The following is a 20,724-nucleotide window of genomic DNA, read 5'->3' as shown; positions in this document are numbered from 1 at the left end:
TGTACCAAAAGGACTTTTGGTCTTGAAAAAGTGGATCACTGCTCCTTTTGCTATAAGGTGCTACTTCTTGTTCTCATATTCCCAAAAATAAGACTTCTTGTGCTGAGAACGGATGTTACTTTCCAGACTGAAAGCACTGTTACCTATTTTTGGAGAGAACTGGAAAATGCCTTGTATAGCAGTCTAGATTCTTACACTTACTCTCTGAAATTAAGTGTTTTAAATCCAGGCATTGAAGGAGTCCTCTAAGAAGGACAACTACCATTAGACACTTGGGTTTGGTGTTGGTTTTCCCTCAAAAGCAAATGGTTTTGCCAGCTGAAGCTTTGTGGAAATGCCTTGCTCCCTCTTGTGGGCTCCTCTGTTCTGAACTCACAAAAGTGCCAATGCCATGCTGCTCCTCAGGGGTTTCTCCTCTTTATTGTGAGAAACTTTACTCTCTATTCACTTTCATTGTTTTTAACATGTGGTTCTCTGGAGCTCTTTGCTTCTTTGCTTTGGGGAAGTTCTGTGGCTGTGGCAGAGAGCAAGCAGGGGTTTAGCAGGTTCTTGTGCTGGGCTTTGTTTAACTCCCACAGCTTGTGAGAAAATCAGAACACTGGATGAATATTTAACCTCCTGTAAGGCTGACTTCTGGAGAAGTGTAAGAAACAGAAGCAAACAGGAACACAACAAAAATACTTGTGATGCTCAGTGGTTTGCTTTCTTTCAAGTGTTGCTAATAGGAATGGCTCCCAGAAATGGTTCAGGTAGAGTTTCCTAAACTGACCTGAGCTGTGTGGAATTACCTGAAAAACACCCATTTGAGTTGGACTTTATTTCCATAATACATATAATCTTGGGTCTTAAATGCTATTCTTCATCCCTTCTTAAGACTATATGGTACAGCTTAGTCATAAAAGAAAAGCAATAAAATAACTGGAGGCCTCAGACCTTTGGAAGGTGGGATGGAAATTATTTTTCTCATGCTTGTGCAGTTTTATTTTGTGAAAGGTGATTATTTTTGAGGTAGTTCAGTTGACATGGGTTTGTCATGTTTTCCTTTCAATTTTGACACATACATTTGAAGAATTATTTTAAAAACTGCATTTTCTTGAGGGCATGTTTTGATTCTTTCACCAAGCTCAGATGGCTGCCCATGTACAGGTAATGACATCCTGAGGGCTGGAATTGTTTTTCCCTGACTTGAGCCGATACCATCAATTTGATATGCATGTCAGGAAAAGTTTGAGGACTGCACAGGCTTTGTCCTGCAAAATCCTCAGTTATTTTTGTCCTTAATGCAGAATGTTTGACTTTTATGGCATTTGCTGCTTTGAGCAGTCAAAAGCTAACCCTTCATTGTGTTAATTGGGACAAACGGTGTCTGCTGTGTTGTACCACTGCCAGAGTTTTTGTGAGGCTCAGAGGGTGCACCTTACTCTCCCTGAGCAGTGAACTTGAGAAGCAAGGCGTGCCTTGTGTTGCTGCAGTGTTGTTGGGGGTGCCAATTAACCTTTTCTCTGCTCTTTGGCTTCTCGCCCTGCGCCGCTGCAGCCGGAGGAGCTGACGCTGCTGCTCATAAAGCTGCGACGGCAGCAGGCGGAGCTGACTAGTATCCGGGAGCACACACTAGCACAGCTCATGCAGCTAAAGCTTGAGGCCAGCAGCCCAAAGGTCAGCTATCCAGCAATGTGTGTCCTGCTCCATCCCCACTAACCCTGTCATTCATTAACCCAGGCTGGCTGCCTGCAAAGCTCTGCTGCTCCCGTGCGCGTGGAGTGGAGTAACGTTAATGCTTGGTGTGTCTGGTGTTCTGCTACCAACCCTTGGAGGTTTTAATCCTTGGTGTGTGTGGTGTTCTGCTACCAGCTCCTCAAGGTTTTAATCCTTGGTGTGTCTGGTGTTCTGCTACCAACCCTTGGAGGTTTTAATCCCTGGTGTGTGTGGTGTTCTGCTACCAACCCTTGGAGGTTTTAATCCCTGGTGTGTCTGGTGTTCTGCTACCAGCCCTCAAGGTTTTAATCCTTGGTGTGTCTGGTGTTCTGCTACCAACCCTTGGAGGTTTTAATCCTTGGTGTGTCTGGTGTTCTGCTACCAACCTTGAGATTTTAATCCCTGGTGTGTGTGGTGTTCTGCTACCAACCCTTGAGGTTTTAATCCTTGGTGTTCTACTATCAACCCTTTGAGGTGTCACTGTTTGGAATAAGCCAAGTCAAAATTATTTAAAGTATGCTGCAGCTCACGTTTAAAATGAAGTGAGTTTAATCTATCAGTACTACAACAAAATCAGTTGTGATAGATTGAGATAAATCTGTTGTTTATGCAGCCTCTTATCAGATACCATCTTATTTGTGATATGTCTCTGAAAAGCAGGACATGTTTAAAACACAGAATTATCAAAGGGTTCATAGTTGCCTGTGTAGTGGACATTTACATAAGCTTACTGTATTTTATCTGTAAACCAAAATGGAATGTAGTAGTTCACTGTCTGATTTGTAGCAAACTTCCATCACTTCTGTTTCAGGCTCAAAACTTGTTAACGGTTAAGGCAGTTAAAAACAGCATTATATTTCTCCATAAAAACTGTCTATCACTGTCTAGTTTACATCCTTTAAAGCTCTTTTCATGCATTCTGCACCTTCTGTCCTTTTCCTTTTCCCCTCTGACTGCTGCCTGCTAGAATGAGATTCTTTCACATCACCTTCAAAGGAATGCCATATATTTGGATCACCAGGTGGGATTTGCAATTTACTTGTGTCTATATTTCTTAATGCATTTTGCCTGCTCCTATTAAAGCTGGAAATATTTGGGGAGAAGGATTTTCAGTGTTTTTTATGAAGTTGGATGATGCCCACAACATAGCATATCTTAATCTATTACAAATTTGAGCTGTTACAGGAAAAAAATCCCTCAGTTTAAAATTTGCCAGAAAACAGTAGCCAATCACCAATTCATTTTTCTGTTCTAAATATGTTCCTAATTTCCTTTTCATAATAACACTAACTGTAGCATTTTACTTTCTTTAACCAGGCCTAATATGTTTCCAAACTCATACGACACACATGCAATTTATAAAAACTGGTACTTCTAAGAATTTAGGGTTTTCAAGTAAAGAGTTGGATGTTTCTATAGGACATTAAATGAGGAGGAGGTCAAACATGCAGAAGTATTTTAAACAAATCACAACATGGCTCCTTTTCTCATTTTTCTCAGTTAGTTCTGACAGATTTATATAAGAAGAAAATTTTAATTCTTTCCAGTGTTTGGTATCTTACAGAGTGAGGGTGCAGTTCTGTCTTCACTAACATAATTGATTGCCAAGTGAAGAATTGCAATATCATATACCTCTCTTTATGACCAAATGGGATTTCTGTACAAGTTGTGTTTGAGAAGTTTTAAAGTGGATTTTTTTTTGTTTGTTTGTTTTGGGTTTTTTTGCTAGCTGTTATGAAAGACAGTCTTTAGTGCTTAGAACTAAAATAAGCTGCTGAATGACCATTGGTTAAAGTATAAAAATGAGTTTTTGTGAGAGTCTGTCTTTTATTGAAACTTTTGAGCCTTACACTTAAAACCAACTGTTAGAACTTTTAAATTCTATATGTTCCTCTGCTGGGGTTTCAGTGAGTTATTAAAAACCCCAGCTGTGCACAGAGACACACAATGCACACTTGGTTCACACAGTGACTTTATTTTCCCTATTACCTCTTGAAAACAGGTGGGAATTGTGACCAATTCAGTTTGATGGCAAAACATCTCTCTATTGTTTTATTTAAGGGGCTGCAGGAGGTCCAAAACAGTAGAGACATACTGCTTGTTAAAATAGACCAAAATATTTCATCCAACTCAAATATTTCCAGTCTATAATGTTTTGGAATAAGGAAATGATTCTGTCTTCAACAGTGTAATTGTCAAGAAAGGATAACTCAATGTGAAGTGTGAAAGTGTTTTTATTGCTTGGTTAGCCAAGCTTGTGAGTATGATGGACAGGATTAAATGGGGGGAGTTGTCTATGTACAAGATGCAAAATAGTAAAAATTATTTTCCTTACGCTTGCACCAGATAAAATTTAGAAATGTGATGTGGTAAGCACTAATTTAGGAAAGTGTGCAAGTCTTATAGTTGGGCCATACCAGAGATATAAGGACTCAGTTCAACTTGGAAATCAAGTATGAAATATATTACCTTAATCACTAAATCATAGAAGAGCAAGCTGGAATACTTACTTCTCTTGTTTTATAGTAGTGTATACCAATTCCCCATTATGTTGGAAAGCACAAAAAAAATCAAAATGTCTTTCAGTGTAGCTGAGGCTTTTCCTCCTTGTTACCAACATCTGTAACCAACATAATCACTTACCCTCTCTGGATTTTAAGCATCCTGTTTACTTAAATTAGGTATTTCCACTTGTATTTAATCTCTGCAAATAGAGTCAAAACTTGCTTTCCTTATAGCATATGGTGAGACTCCAGTCCCTGTATCTTCAACTCTCACCTTCTTGGTCACAAAGAGTTCAATGAACACTGAGTTTGTTGCACAGGTGACTTTCCAGGCAGACTAAAATTCATGTGTAGGGGAGGTAACTCATATTCTGTTGCAATAAGCTGGCTGCTGATCAGGTGGTTTTCTTGTCAAGGATTAAGATTATTCAATCACCTTTTTGAAATCATGCTTTGGTTTTGTGCTGCTGTTTCCTTTGGCAATGCTCAGAAATTCTCGTGCTGCACTTTCTGATGGTTTTGTGTTAATGCTTTCAGAATTTTTGTTGTTGTTGGACTTCAGAAAGAGAGGTAAAAAAGACTGACAAGGCTTGGCACACAGATAGCCAGCCATATGATTTCTTCCATGTCTTATGGCCAAATAAATGATTGTCCAGCACCCTTTTCTTTTTAAACCACTCAATTCAGGTGCAGTTTAGGGAGCAGTTCTGCACATAGCAGCCCTAAGAAACCATGGCTGGTTTGCCAGTATGGGACATTGAGTACACATAGGATCTCAATCTTCTGCATTACCAGATTTTAAAGAATTACTTATTATGTGCTAGTAAATGCAAGCCAGCTGTCTCCTTAATTTATTTGTACCCAGTAATTACAAAAGGAGTAACCAAAACTTAACATAAGGTTGGGTTTTTTCCCAAGAAAAAGGTGGACGTGCTTTTTTCTCCTTTGCAAATTAAAACCGTGGCAGAAAGTCCCACTTGAACCTTTCTGATATTATCAAGAATTCCAGCACACCAGCCTTTTAGTACACTTCTGGATTTTATCTTGGTAGTAAAGCTTTCCTTTGGATGAAAACCCCTTTACTATTGAGCTCATATACATACACACAGAAATGCAGAGTGAAAGATCATAAATTCTCCTTCACACACTTGGTGTAACCATACCTGAAACAGGTAATGCTAAAGTTTTCAACAGGTCCTAAAGTTTCCAGCAAAAATAGGAGGAGAATTGTGCATTAAGTGACTTTCCAGTTTTCTTTTGGAGAAGAAAACCACCTGCTTTCATAGTTTTCCCCTTATTGTTAGGAAAGTCTCCTTTTTTTTAACCAAAATCCCATACTTTTTTCTGTGTTGCACACTTTTCTGAAACCCTAAATGTATGCAATGTGTAATAAAATATCTGATTTTGACATTTGCATGCTTAACAACAAATACTAATCATTATAGAAAATGTCTGGCCAGTTCCAAAATATTTTCACTCCTGTGTCTGGGGGTGGATAAATGCAGCAGGCAATAATTCAGAGTCCCAAAGAATATAAATCAGTGCACTATATGATACGTGGACATAAGTTTATTCACAGGCTGGGAATGCTTATATCTTTTTAATGTACACTGAGTTATTAAATCTATAATTTAAAAGGTTTTCTGATAAAAGTTTGAGTGTTCCTGCTGTAAAATCCAGTAATCCTTTTCATCTCAATACCATGCAAAGCTAAACTTATTTTAAGCTTTTGTATTTTTAAAAAGGAAGAGTGCTGGTGAATAAATATTACATTGGTGTTGAGCATTGGGGTTTTTTTATATACTTGTTTGATATGATTAAACTTTTCAGATATTGATGTTACTGAATGATGGAATATATAAAAAGCATGGGTTAAAATGTAATCTGCTGCATTATTAGAAAGAATTAAAGTAGAGGCTATATTTTACAGTGTCGTCTTTCAAATCTAGCCATGCTGTAAACTGATGTTTGCTGTATGCTCCTCCTGATTTGAAATAGATGAAAGAGAATGAACCTTTAATCACCATGGTTCACACTATGATTGAGAACTCGGCGCTAAGACCGCAACTGTACCATCAAGTAAGGTCTTGGATAGTGAATGAAATTGCTTTCTCATCTGCGAAAACTTTCCTTAGTGACAGTTTTGGTTGTTCCTCAGATTCCTCCATGACATTGGTGTTTGTCCCTTTGCTTTGGACACCCCCAAGTCATCCATGCTTCCTGCAGCTGCGGTGTGCTTGGCATGGCTTCCGCTGCCTCTCTGTCGTTCGGTATTCAGTGTCCACTTGGAGTAGCTCCTGTCTGTCTAGACAGTTTAATTACTTGGTGCTTTATGCAGGTGTCCAGTAAATTCATGAAACTTCCAGTAAGCTTCCAGCATTTGTCTTCAGCATGATTCTCTGCAATTAGTGTTCAAAGGTGCTTCTTTCTTTTGACCACTACAAAAGCATGTGAGTGGTGTTTACCTGGTCATTTCTGGCAATTTTGTTTTGTTCTAGGAGGTGGATTTACAAGTTTTTGTTTGCACCTACCAAGCCTTTAGCCACTGAAGGAAGAAAGGATCAAAATTACTTTGATCTGGGGCCTGTAAATCCAAAAGGCAGTGTCTGTTCATAAAGTCACAGCAGACTTTACTGTGCACACTTTACAGAGTTTCTAGAGCTGGTTGGCAATGGTAAGATGGAAGAAGAAGTGGAAATGTGAATGGAAATATTGTCTGTGAGTTGGGACCTGCACTAACTTATGAGCATGGCCAATCCCTCTCCGTTGGCACCATGGTGTTTTTGGGGTGCTGGGGCTGAGCTGAGCAGCCCCTGTCGTGCCAGGGGGTGTTCAAGAAGTTTCTTGCCTCAACTGCAATGAAGGTGTTGCTCCCACAAGGAGTATCTGGCCAGCTCCCCTGCATTTACAGTTAATGACCTTGTGAGCCAAAACTGTGCATAAAGGTTGCACAGTTTGAGGAAAAGGAGATGGTCTGCCATGTAAAACAGATGTTTATTGCTGCTGTGTTTCTAAAATGTGCTGCAGCTTGATCACATTTCATTTTTTTAAGTCAACTCCACACCGTAAGTTTGCTTCTGATCCAGAAATGTTGCCAAAAAAATCTCAGCTTTGCAGAGGAAGTTGGGTTGTGAGTGACTGACTTCATGACCATCCAGTCTGTGCTCCTCCCTGCAAAACAGGAGCTGTGGCATGGAGCCTGGAGGAGCTGTTTGGAGGGAAATGAGAGAGCTGAGGTGCCCTCGAGCCCTAAGTGAAATTTTAGGAGCTTGTTATAATAATTTTTTAAGAAGCCTGACTGTTACAGTTTTTTAAATCAAGTGAGCTTTGTGTGATTGATAGAGTATGTAAGACAAATACATCAGTAGGTGTAATGCAGAGGTGGTTTAGATGTGTCAGGGTGAACTAGCCCAAGCTTCTAACATTAAACAGACACATTTGAGGGGTAGCTGTGCCTGGCTGATCTGCTCCTGCCTTTGGGGGTACCAGTGAATTCCCAGGTGAGGAAGCTCTGCTGGCAGCTGCAGAATCTGCCTTCACCTCACAGGCATCTGCTGCTCCCTACCTGACACTGAATAAACACTTTTTCTGACATTCTTGTCAGGGAAAGCGTGACTTTTACAGGTTGTGAGGGCTGAATAACCTGTTGTCACTAGAGACAGTGACATGGTTTCTGCTTTCATAGGCAAAGTTTCCTGTAGGAGATGTGGCATTAACTGACTTTCAGGGTAGGCTAAAAATACACTCGAAATTTCACTGCCTAAATAGTCTTCTCAACTTTTGTAATGCAAAACCAACCTGTTTCAAATTCTGGCAACTTATTTAAAGTCTAAACAGCATATAATTTTTTATTCAAATAAAATAAATTGGTTTAACAGTCGTCTTTCCTGCTGCAGTTTTAAAGACATGTAAATAATGGGGAGAAGCCTCTGTGCAAGTGACTGAAACTTGTTTGGTTGTCAGGATGCTCAAATAGTTTGTGATGACTGCAGCCATTCCTGTGAATAAAGAAAAGGATCTTTCTCAGCTTCAGTTTATTCAGTTCAGTTTTACGTCTGTGCTCATTTAGACTTAAGCAAAGGAAAGGAAGAAAAGTTTGTATTTAATTTGTCTGCTTACTTTTTGTAATGATTAATGGTTCTCTAGGAAAACAGAAAAAGCATCTACTATTTCAAATGTGTTATTTATAAGGCTCTTTTGTTTGTGATTTTGTTACATCTTCAGAGTTATTCAAATCACTTGACTTAGATCAGTCTGCTCTGCAGACTGTGCTATAAATTCACAAGTACAAGCCAGGAAATTATTCCATATTACAGACAAGAAAAAAAAAAGGATTTTTACAGCCATGACCCATTTCTACCTTGTTTTGGGTTTTTTTGCTGCTTTCTAATACTAGGTGAGGAGTGTTAATCTTGTTCTCTAATCTTTTTCTCTAAAGCAGTACAGGCTGACTTTAAAAAGCAAAATTTTCCTCAATTCCTCTTATGTGTGTGAGTTCCCTTAAGGAGGAAAAATTAAATCTGAGTGCAACAGAAAAATAGCCCTTAAGTTTTTTTGTCCCTGTAAGGATAGGGAAGTTTTACTTATGGTATAGGAGCTGCATACATGTAACCTGTTATGCATGTTAGATTTTGAGACATTTCAGGTTTTGTTACGAACACAAGGTCCAATCTAAAAATCTTGTGTTTTCAATTTGTATCTGAAGTGTTTTGTGTCACAGAATTCAAAACTAGAGGAAAACTTTGCTCAGTGGGGCTAAATGGTCATTTGCCCTGCTTCCTAATAGCAAGAAATATTTTTAAAAGCAATAAGTAAACAAAAGAACCTTCTGGAAATCTTGATTTTGATCTTGTGCTCAACAAGAAAATCTCCTAGGTTGTGCTGTTTTAATTTCCTAAGTGCAGTATCCTGCAGAGGTGCAGAGCGTGCTCTTGGGGTGTGAAACAGCCTCCTAGATACTGACTGAATCAAAGCAGTTGGTGGAATCTGCAGATAGCTTACAGAGTAATGAAATAAAGCTGTCACTGCAGTGTTCTTAGTATCAGCTGCTTGAATAGCTTCAAGCACTTGTGTCAGTCCCATCTAGTGTGTGCACCACAGGGATCTCTGCCTTTCTGGGATCACCTGGTACTGCTGTGGGACAGGGGTGGGGCTGTGCAGCTGGTGGCAGGTGATTTCTGAGCCCAGAGGGAGGATCAGTGAAGGTCACTTTAGCTTTTTCACCTGCAAGGTGCAGTTTGGCCAAGCTCTGCGTGTGCAGTTTGACGAGTGGTGAATTCTGCTCGCGGGTCTTGGGGTGCTGCTCCCTGTGCCTGGGAGGGTTTTGGTGCTGTCCCAGGTGAGGAGGAGTGGGGTTTTGTTCAGGCAGGCAGCTGGAGGGAGGGAGGCCAGCAGCAGCTCCTGTGGCTGCCTCAGCAGATGGCACTCTTGCTCTGGAGTCGCTGCCTGCTAGGGCTCTGGAGGGGCCGTGTGCCAAGAGAGGGTTTGTGGAACGTGACACAAAGTCCAGATGGATGGTTTGGTCACTGGAGCTCTTCTAATGCCCTTTGCAGGTTGTGGGGCTGTTGCCCTGCCTGGGATGTGTCACTGTGTTTGCCTGTGAGGTGCTCCTGCCACTCCAGCAGGATGTGGTCGCACCCCGCTCTGCTCGCCCCAGCACATTCCTGATGTGCCCTGGGACCTGGAGCTGCTCTTCTCTCACTGCTGGATTAAGCTGCTCACGTTACTTGGGCACTCTCTGGGCCAAGTCTGTGGAAAATGTTGCAGTGGAAATGTTAAAATGAAGGGGCACTCCAGCTGTTGTGTGGAGCTGCTGCTGCTGACCCAAGCAAGAAGTCGGGAGCAGTTTGAGAAGTGTGATAGGATTTTAATAAAAAGAATTAGCACAGCTATAGTGTTCTTTGAAAATCTGTTTTCATTTCTGAGTACTTAAGATTAAGTATTCTTTTCAGGAGGTACAGAGGGGTAGGGATGCTGAATTGGCAAACTGTTTTAAACTTGGCTATAATTAAGGTTGAAATGATAAAAAAATAAATGTCTCTCTTATTAAAGAAGTATAAAAAATACTGGCTTGAAAAAGCAATATACTTTTCCAGCCAAGCCACATAAAATGCTGAGCAGTGACTTGGAAAGGTGTATTTATTTAATAGGGGATAATCTTCATTCTGTAAAATCTTGTTGTGAAATATAACTAGGTTTCCTCTGTAAGCTAAAGACATTTGGCCATGTTTATGAGTTTTATTTAAATATTTCCATTCCTCATTTTTCTCTCATTGTGATAAAATCAACAGTAAAACAACACAACTCTACAGTAGTGGGAGTTTAAATAGATATCTTAATTTTTGTGACATTCATGAGGTGCAAAAGTGCTGTGGCTTTTTTTCATATTCCAACATTCACTTTCATAAAACGTCCATTTCAAAGAAAGTTATTGTGCGTGTGTAAATACACTATTCATACTTCTAAATTGTCACCAGGTACATTTGCATGAGGTATGTGGACATAATATCATGAAATGAAACACTTGAGTGTGTTGAAGATTTGTTTTATGTTTGGAATGCTTATCTCATGAACCCTTCCCTAGTTCTTTTATTTATAAGTGTCCCTTAACATGGACTTGTGTTTCAGTAGTCTTTCTTGTATAGTCACAATAACCTAATTATGACAGACATGTGGAAGAAAAGCATCTCTGTTGGGACTCTGTCTACACAATGATTTAATTAAATAGAGTATGAAGGTTGGTAGTGTTATGTCCTTCCTTGCTGTACAGGGTATTAAGTAGTTGCTGTGTGTGACAGTTCACTCTAAAATGGGGAGCTGCCTTTTTTCTTGAAATACATGATGAAATCTTGTAACTGGTCAGTAGCAGATTGAAAAAATTAGGAACTTAATGTGAGGAGCTGTATGAAAGTAGTTTGAGGTACTTGGCATCCTGACCAGCACAAGGAGACAAGTTTGCCTAGGTCCAAAGATAAAATAGAAGAGCTTCCCTTTGTGGCATTTCTGGTGGGGCTCTGTTGGAGGGAAGGAAGTCCTATGAAAAGTAGGAAATCTATATGAAAAACCTATATGAAAAGTGCTGGCCCTTACTGGATATATCTAACAGGATATTTACATGTATGTTGTAAACTTAGGTCATTCTGCTGTGGTTTTGGCTGCACATCAGATCATCCTGCTTGTGAAACACCTGCCCTTAGTGGGCCTAGAATGGTTAATCAGAGTAGAGTGAGCCCCTGTGGTTAGAATTCATATAACAAACCTTAGACACAATGATGCATCATTATTTGGATGTATTCTGCCAATTTCATCTTCCCACATAATCCATGTTTGATTGGGTTGTACATCTTTGAAACTCCAGTTTGCATTAGAAACAGCCTGTTAATGTAATGCAGCTCTACTGACAGTCTGCTTGACATTCCATTTATTTACCCTCATTCATGTATATTGGCTAAATATGTATTGTTCAATGTGGCAGGTTTACCTTTCAAGCAAAAGCTGATTTCTGTGTTAAAACTTAAGCTGAACAGTAGTTTTCATTTTCATAGTCCAACTAAGTTGTTTTATGGCAATATTATTCTTCCTTATAGTTAACACAAGAAGAATGTAGGGGTACACTATACAAATATAGAACTGAAGAGCTGGACATTGATGTAAGTCATTTGTATTCCTTCTTCCTTGTAAATCTTGGTAATTGTCTCTTTATTTATAATTTTCCTTTTGGGTTTGAAACCCACTTCATACAGATGATTGCCAACAGAAATTGAATCATGATATAGAGGGACATGTCTCTGTCATAAGCTCCTGACTTGCAGGAAATACTACATTTTGGGCTGAAATTTTGACCATTTGAGACAGTCACCTGAAAAACCATGGGACAGACTGTGAATGTATAAAATCATCTTTGTAATACTAAGCAATATGTAAATTAAAATGGAATTTAATACCTATTATTAAGTTGTAAAGATTTAGCTGTAGAATCACAAATTACATGTTTTGAGCCATGCTGCTTCAAGTTATAATAGCACTTCATAGTTTCTTAAGGGGGTTTCTTAAGTAATTTGAAAATGCAAGACTGATGCCTACATAATTTTAGAATTCTTATTTTAATAACATTTTCTACAGACTGGGATAATGATTTGATCAAGTCAGGTTTTGATTTCTGGAGATGCAAATAACAAGATGCTAATTGTGGTAATTTTCTGTTCTGTACTAGGCTAAGCTGAGCCGTTTATGTGAGCAGGATAAAGTTGTGCAAGCACTGGAGGAGAAGCTTCAACAGCTACACAAGGAGAAAGTAGGACAATTGTATTTATTACCTAAAGTGGATGTTATTTTACATGCTTATTACCAGAACACTGATAGCTGAAATAAAGTGAAAATCAGCCCAGCGATGCAGAACATTAAAAATAATTCTTTTTGTTCCCATAGTACACGCTTGAGCAAGCCCTGCTGTCAGCCAGCCAGGAGATAGAGATGCATGCAGATAACCCAGCAGCCATCCAGAGCGTGGTGCTGCAGAGGGACGACCTGCAGAACGGGCTGCTCAGCACCTGCCGGGAGGTGTCCCGGGCCACTGCAGTGAGTGCCACCTCCTGGAGCCGTTCCTCCATGCTCCTCAGTGCTTTGCTTTGCTTCTTTTTGTGCTGTTGGTTTGGTTTGTTTTAACCAGGAATGGGTGCATACTGACTTAATTGGGGCGATAATTATCGCCTCTGAAATATGAGAAAACAGAAGAAGTAAATAATGCAAATAAGCTATTTCATGTGATGGCAAAATAGTGTCAAGCACAAACTTTCTTCCACTTATTTTAAGCAAAAGCAGCTGCAGGACTGCCATAGTCTCTCTAATAGTGGGCCATTACATTTAAAAGATCTTTCAAATTATGCACTTCCAAAAGTCTTTAAAAAAAAGGTGAGATAAGAAGGAAATTGCTGTTTACTGTCCTTTTTCCCCTTTGTGATGGTTTCTGTGCTGAAATGACAATGAATAATTTTTGCCTACTGACAGATACATCCAAATATGTATTTATTTCAGTGTCAGCTTCCAGGGGGTAGCTGAGGTATAAACTGATGTGCTGCCAGCCCTGAAATCCTGGTTGCAGTCTGAACGTTGGGCTGTCTTGTCGAAGGAATTGGTTGGACACAGAAAAGGAACCAGGGGAGAGGAAATACTCAAGATACACTTTCCCTCGTTAACTTTTTAATTTATTCTAAATGAGTAAATTGAGGTAGGCTGCAGGAGTGAGGTGGTGGGGCTGACCTCAGAGAAGAATCTATAATTTCTTTTCACCTTTTCCTCGTGGTGTTGGCAGTTGCAGATGTGTAAAGCAGGGGTGTGCTGGGGCACTCCAGGCAGGCAGGGCTGCACAGCTTCATTTCACAGAATCACAGAATAAATACAGAATATATTTCAGAGGATTCCCCTGCATAATGCACTGCCTGGGAACACACATGCTGTGCACTCACACATGTGTATTCTGGGTGATAAAAGAGACAAATTTGCATCCATTTTTGTGGCTTTTCTGCCTGGCTGGAAAGACAGCTTAAGATCCCCATGCCTGCTGACTATAAAGGTGTTTTCCGAAGGATTTGCCCTTGCCTATCTTTTTTTGTTAGTGAAAAGACAAAGTGCTGTTTGTTTGAATTTCATTCACTATCATTAGGAAATCAAAAACCTGTTTAAACATTGCATTCTCTAAATTATGTGTCTGTTTATTTATTGCTGATATCTATTTATGTGTCACTTCCTGAAGTTTCATGCCACTGGGAAAAGAAGAAAAAAAATTTTTTTTTAAATTGAACATGCATCCATAATTCTTTACATTTGTTATGTACTTAGGAACTGGAAAGAGCTTGGAGAGAATATGATAAATTGGAGTATGATGTGACTGTAACAAGGAACCATATGCAGGAGCAGCTCGATCGGCTGGGAGAAATTCAGGTGTGGCCAAGATCTTAAAGTACACTCAATTCACTTTGACTTTATCTGAGTTTTAAAACTATACAAATGAAAACAGGGGGGACAAATGGTGAACTAACTTTTAATTTATTTTTCTACCTTGTAAGTTCTGAAGAAGTCTTCAGATTTCCTTTTTGTTTTGTTTCATCTTTGCACGAACGCTTCCATTTAACAGAATGTTTTAAAATTAAATCATTTTATCAAGAGAAAGGATTACAGGAAATGCTCTAGGTGTTGCTTCAGGCCTTACAAGCCAAGAGTTGTGCTGTGTGTTTTAGTGCAGGACTGGCCAGGGCTGGTGCTGGATTCCAGGGAGAGCTCCCAGTGACACTCACAGAGGTGTGGAGGTGTGCACAGGTTATTTGGGATAGGTTATCTGGGTGTGCTTTGCACTGCAGGGTCTTTGCTCCAGGGGTTGATTTCTGTGCAGCTACAAGAGATTACGAGGAAGCCCAAAATGTGGAAAACTTGCACTGATTGTTCCACAGTGTGCATGTCCCTGAATGTTAATAGGTTTATATCCAGCACTGTGTTCATCCCCACCTGATTGGGGTAGGAAGTGATGCTTCCTTTTCTGGGGCTCTGTGTGGGTCTCCTGTGCAAAGTCTGCTTGGATTTTCTTTGGAGACTGTAGATGAAATTCTGTTCTTGAAGTGAACTTGGAATTAGCAGATTGCCCTCAAATTGACTGAGGCACTATGGAATCAGTCAGTCTTACACTTCTTGTTGCAGACAGTGTTTGAGTGTTTATGGGAGAGTGTCTGTCATGACTGCATTTTATTTTCCTTCGCTGTGAGAGGATATACAGTGTAGTCCAGCATGACAGAAAGATTTTCCCTTTTTCCCCCCTTGCAATGTATTCTGATGTGCTGGCCATATATGCTGTGTTTGCTGGCAGACTGAATCAGCAGGGATACAGCGTGCTCAGATTCAGAAGGAACTGTGGAGAATTCAGGACGTCATGGAGGGTTTACTTAAACATAAACAGCAAAGAAGCTCTTCTGAGGCAGGTGAGCAATGGTTTTGTCACAGGAAATGAAATTGGATCATATAAATTTTTAAAGCATAAGCTCCATTGTTGCTCCATTTGTGTGTTTGAAAAAATGGCACAATAACTAAGAAAAGAGCAAAGCAAATACTACTTTAAGTTGATGCTTGGTGTATTTGTTTGATAGCAACAGATTGTAGTTCATATTGTAAAAGCTGTTTATTGAAAATCATTTTTCTCTTTTTTTTCCCTATACCTTTCCCCCAAACAGGCATCATGGTATCAAGGACATTTTCTTCTATTAAATATAAAAATGAGGTATGGTTTTAGCATATTTACTATTTTAGCATCATGGAAGTTGTAATATGGCTATGACAAAAACAAGCACTATTGTGACTATTTTAAGGCTGTCTGCAGGATGTATTCAGTATTATTTTCTGTAAAAACATGGCATTATGAACTAGTTTTAAAGACTGATACCTCCTCTAGTAATTCTAATGCTCATTTGTACTGTGTCTCTGTATTCTCACTGGTATGTTTCTCTTTTCCATTTCTTACCTTTTCCTCTCCCTAGGCTCTTACCATAGAAATATAAGCCCTGATTTATGGATATGTTTTTTACCCACCACAGTTTTCATGGGAAGAAACACATTGCTTTATATGTTTATTCAGATATAGAGCCTGGTTCTCGGATGGCCAGAGCACCCACAAGAGGATCTGAAGCTGTGGGAGCTCCCAAATGTTCAATTCCTCTGAAAATCTGGCTAGAAGTCACATTTTAAAGGGACATTGTCATGAATACCTGAAGTGTGTGCAATATGCATCTGACTTGCAGAACTTTCTAAAAGTCGTGTTTATGTAAAAATCTTTCAAAAGATAATGGATTTAATTTTTGGAAGTACGATTTGGAGAGTTTGTACATGTCCAACAGGAAGTGCAGGTGTTAAAATTTTATTTTTTTTTCTGTTGAATGTGACACTGTCCCTTTAACTGCAAAATCTGTAGCTGCTGTAGGCATGGTGATATATTTCTGTTTTTGAGTTATAAATAACTGTACCAGGTGCACACGTCTAAATAAGGTGACTATTCTACAATCTTTAGGAAGAGGAAGTAGTCCCACCTCGTCCTCCACTCCCTCGGTCCTATGACTTTACAGAGCATCCTCCCATAATCCCCCCTCTGCCCAGTGATAGCAGCTCCTTGCTCTGTTATAGCAGGGGCCCAGTACATCTGACAGAAGAGAAGAGGATGTACCAAGTGCAAGCATATCAGAGAAATGGATCTTACTGTGTAAGTGGCTGCAGCTGCCACGCTGTTCTTGCAGCATCCTCCCCCCTCTGCACAGTCACCATTTTTGTTTGCCCATCTGGCTACTTTTGTGTTGTGGTTCCACTTTCATTTCGGTTTGTTTAGAGCTGCATCATTTGCTCTTCACATTTTCTTGTCATATGTTCTGTGCATATATAAATTGTCTTAAGACTTAAATTTCATAAACTTAGATTCTTCTCCTCATTAGTGCATTAAAAAACTCTGGGCTCAGTTTTTGAAGCTCATACCAATTTGTTTCCAGAAGATCATTAAAAAAAAACCCACAACTCTGCCTTTTTATGGCAATTTTTTCCTTGTAATTTCTGATTGTCTGCAAATGTTGCTACTCAAATTAACTACCAAAAAATTCTCCTGCCACACCACTTGAACGATGGAACACCGTCTTCAAGTGAGAGCAGAGTCATCACAAAATAATTGGTTTGAGTCTTAAGACATGAGTGCTGGTTGCAAAGTGCCTGTTTATTTACCTGATGCCTTGATGTTCCTCAGGGTCCTGATTATAGGCTTTATAAGAGCGAGCCCGAGCTGACCACAGTAGCAGAAGTGGATGAGTCTAATGGTGAAGAGAAAACAGAGCCAATCTCAGAATCAGAATCTTCTGCCAAAGGTTTGTCCCCAGGCACGGCGCTTGCAACCCTGCAGCTTTTGCACAAGGAGTGCAGAGCTCAGCTGTGGGAGCTGCCTCATGGTTTGTGTCTCTGCAGCCTGCCCATTTCTCAGTTTGATGGAACAGCTTCCACAATAAAATAATGATCTAATTATATGACGAGAGAAATTTCAGACAATTACACCGCAGAAAAATCAAACATTACGCTCAGCAACAGCCCTGAAATCCTTATTGACACCATGTCTAATCACATCACTCACATTCCCCACACACCATTCCCTTGAACAATTACCCATTTTATGTTCTTGCCCTTGAACAATTACTCAGTTTTTGAATCAAGCTCCCGATGTTATGTCTCTGGAACGTCCAGAAAGGCAGCACCACAGAGTTTTCAGGCTCTCATAAGGCAGGGAAACAATGTCTTTTTCTTTTTTTTAATCTTGTAATTGTTGAATTGCCTTCTGTCCTCTGATATAATAGGAATAATGATCATGACCTTGGAGTGTACAGACAATAAAGGTCTTTGCAATTGCTAAATGCTTTAGATTCTTCTCTTCATCTAGCTCCCATAAAAGCTACTAATTGCTTGGTAGAGTCTTTTACCAGGAAGTGCTTCTCAATTCTGTTTGTTAAAACACACAGAATAGTTTGTTAAAGGTGACTTCAGAAAAATGCTCAGCTTTAGTGCCTCCCAAAAAACATATTAAGAGCTTTGAGAAAAAGTGCCTAAACTTAGCTGGTTTTTTACCCTCAGGATTGATGTTGTCAGTGCCAGCAGGATCACTGCCCTCTGTTCTGGTGCTTTGACTGAGCATTTACAGAGCAGGCTGATGCAATGATAACACAATTTTACCAAGAATTATGATTGTACAAAGATATTGTTTTCATCAGAATGATCATAGAGGTTTTAAAACTAAGGTTAGCATAGAGTTTGGGTATGAGCTATGTGACTGGCCCTGTGGTATAATTAAGCCTGCCCTTACCACACAGTTTGTCAATTCAGATTCTCTGGGGTATGGTACTGAGATACAATGTTAAGGCACATAATTAAATATCTGTTAACTTGGTGGTGAAAAAGGGAATATTTATCCTGAGATTTGCTAATCATCAATGACCTAAATTGAGAAACTTGTCCTTCTGACGACATGCCTGGGTTTTATTGACCTGTGATGTTTCTGATTATTCACAGTAATTTATGTCAAGAGGTGAAGTAGTGATAAAGTCAAAATATGAAAATCCACACTGACTATATAAAGCAACCCAACACTTCTTAAGCACCCCAATCTGCTTTCTATCTCAAAGGCAGAAATTCTTTTATTATGTCCATTTGTAGAAAAACAGTCCTCAGTCAGGGAAAGCAGCAGTGCAAATTCCTCTAAGATAAATAATGTTAGAGGTGTGGAACAGAATTAGCTGCAGTGGGAGCAATCTGGGAGGGGCTTTGTATATTCTAAAACTCCTTCAGTCTGTTGTTTATGGTAGCTGTGATTTTCATTTGAGCATATGACTTTTCTAACAGACATTTCTTGTTCTGGGCATTCACCCATAGTGACAATCCCCAAGCAGTAGGAAAAGTAACCATTTCTGATTGTTTCAGTTCTGTTATGGTGTGTAATACAGAATAAAGAGACACAGATCTGTGCTGGGCAGGAAACATTCTTGTGCCATTCTGTCTGGAGTTTTTAAGCTGATAAGGAAAGAAACTTAAAGGCATCTCCTCTCTGAGTTTTTTCTGTCGTGCTGTTTTGAGAAGTCATACCATCAACCATCATCAAATGATGGTAGTTCCTTGTGGAGGGTGGTTCTAAAAATAGATAACTTAGAAGGTTTTTCTAGTGCACGTTACTGTACTGAACCCTTCTCCTGCCAGCCACTTCCTCTCTTTTCAAACACCAGCAATTAAAGAGAAGTGGGGCCATGGTAAATATGAGACCAGAGGGATAGTTGTGACCTGTGTGGCACAAAAAGACAATGGAATTCTGCTGTGTTTGACCCTTTCTCATGTCTGAAGGAGTCCCAGACTGCTGGTTTATAGCAGAATATCCTCAGCCTTGTTTTCAGTGCCCAGGCTCAGGGTGGTTTCACTCACACAGACCTGAGCATGGGTGTGCACACAGATCCTGTGTGCTGGGACCTGCAGTGTCCTCCCCCACCCACCCAGTACCTCTCTGAATCTGCCTTTGAGAGAAGAGTTCCCAAGGCTGACAGTGTGGCTTTTCCAGAGCAGAAAGCAGCAGTTTTGGCAGTGTTCTGCACAGCACTGAGTGTGTTGCTTTGCTGTTTTGCAGGCTCACATTTCCCTGTGGGAGTTGTGCCACCCAGAACCAAATCCCCAACGCCAGAGTCCTCAACAATAGCATCCTATGTCACTCTGAGGAAGAACAAGAAGATAGATCTCAGAACGGTACTTCAAATAAAAATAACCTTTGAGCATTGAACATGTTCCTTTTGAAGTTTGGTAGTCATTCCAAAAGTTAAAGTTATTTTCATTTTATTTCCAAAAAAAAAAAAATTAAAAAAAAAAATCACTGTATTAAAAGCATTATATGCTAGATTAGTGGAGACAGCAAGAATGATAAAATTGTAAATACCATGTGTGTTAAACTGCATGGAGAGAAACTGGGCAAGAAATAAGTGATAAATCTACTGATCTGCTGAAGTTCAGGCTTGAGTTGAAAGCACTTGTGTGAAAGCACTTTAAAACACTTGTATTGGGCAATTTAACACCCCTTTAAAAAACACAGGTTTTTATTTATTTCAATACTAAAATTATTTGGTAAATAGCTAAAGCAGCCCCAAAATAAGGATATGGTAAGCAGCATGCAGGTAATAAGCTCAGAATTTCAGATTAGACAGGTCTGTAGTGTCTGGGTTAAAAACATACATTTACATATAGTTCATGCAAATGAGAGGAAAACTTTTGCCATAGTTACAGAAGTTGTGAGAAGACTGGGAGAGGAGAGAGGAACTCCCAGGGTGTTGGACTGGGGAAAGAATACCACTTCTCATAACTGAAATCAGTTACTGAAAATGTGCTCACTGCAGCTGATTAGCCTGAAGTCGATTTTTATTTGTCATAAGAAGTACAAATCTGCCTGAAAACCAGTGAATTTCAAGAAAAGAGTACATAAATGGGTGTTATTTTGGGGAAAATATAATGGTTAGAATTACAGATTTTTTAGTGGTAATAAATTCACTTTGTTTCAGCCTGCACTTACAGTTAAATTATGCCCAGCTGTAGTTTTTCTTGAAATAAAAAGGCAGAAATAACTATTACATCAACTGGTGTAAATATCCTAGATCATTAAATTTCAATTATGTTTCTGTCTTAGTCAAATATTTTGTGTTTGCCAGTTTATAATGTCTGATAAATTGCTTCAGCTTGAGAGAGTGGCTTTGAGAGAGCATCTACCCATTCTCTTAATGTTTATCATTGGTGATGGTAATCTGACTGGTCAGAAGAGCAAATTACTCCTTCCTTTTAGTTTGAATTTCAGTGTTCATTTATTGATAATTGGTTTTTATACTTTTTTTTTTCATTCACATACATATTTATTTGCCCACTATTTTTCTACTCTTTAGTAAATCATTGGGTGACCTCTCCTGCTAAGTTACCAGTCTGAAATCTTAGTTTTTTTGAAGCA

General features: G+C 39.4%; 1 protein-coding gene across 1 annotated transcript in view; it reads left to right on the top strand.

Moving 5' to 3' along the window:
• PLEKHA5 (pleckstrin homology domain containing A5) overlaps nt 1-20,724 on the top strand; it is a 142,363-nt gene that overhangs the window by 109,588 nt on the left and 12,051 nt on the right. Inside the window, 11 exon segments of the mRNA XM_056511691.1 lie at nt 1,537-1,656; nt 2,663-2,716; nt 6,198-6,278; nt 11,786-11,848; nt 12,412-12,492; nt 12,627-12,776; nt 14,037-14,138; nt 15,055-15,166; nt 15,416-15,462; nt 16,963-17,080; nt 19,369-19,484. Of these exon segments, the coding sequence (XP_056367666.1) occupies nt 1,537-1,656; nt 2,663-2,716; nt 6,198-6,278; nt 11,786-11,848; nt 12,412-12,492; nt 12,627-12,776; nt 14,037-14,138; nt 15,055-15,166; nt 15,416-15,462; nt 16,963-17,080; nt 19,369-19,484 (1,044 nt within the window).

The sequence above is a fragment of the Oenanthe melanoleuca genome, chromosome 1A, assembly GCF_029582105.1.
Source record: "Oenanthe melanoleuca isolate GR-GAL-2019-014 chromosome 1A, OMel1.0, whole genome shotgun sequence".
In the NCBI taxonomy this organism is placed as follows: Eukaryota; Metazoa; Chordata; class Aves; order Passeriformes; family Muscicapidae; genus Oenanthe; species Oenanthe melanoleuca.
This window is presented reverse-complemented; position numbering and strand designations above follow the sequence as displayed.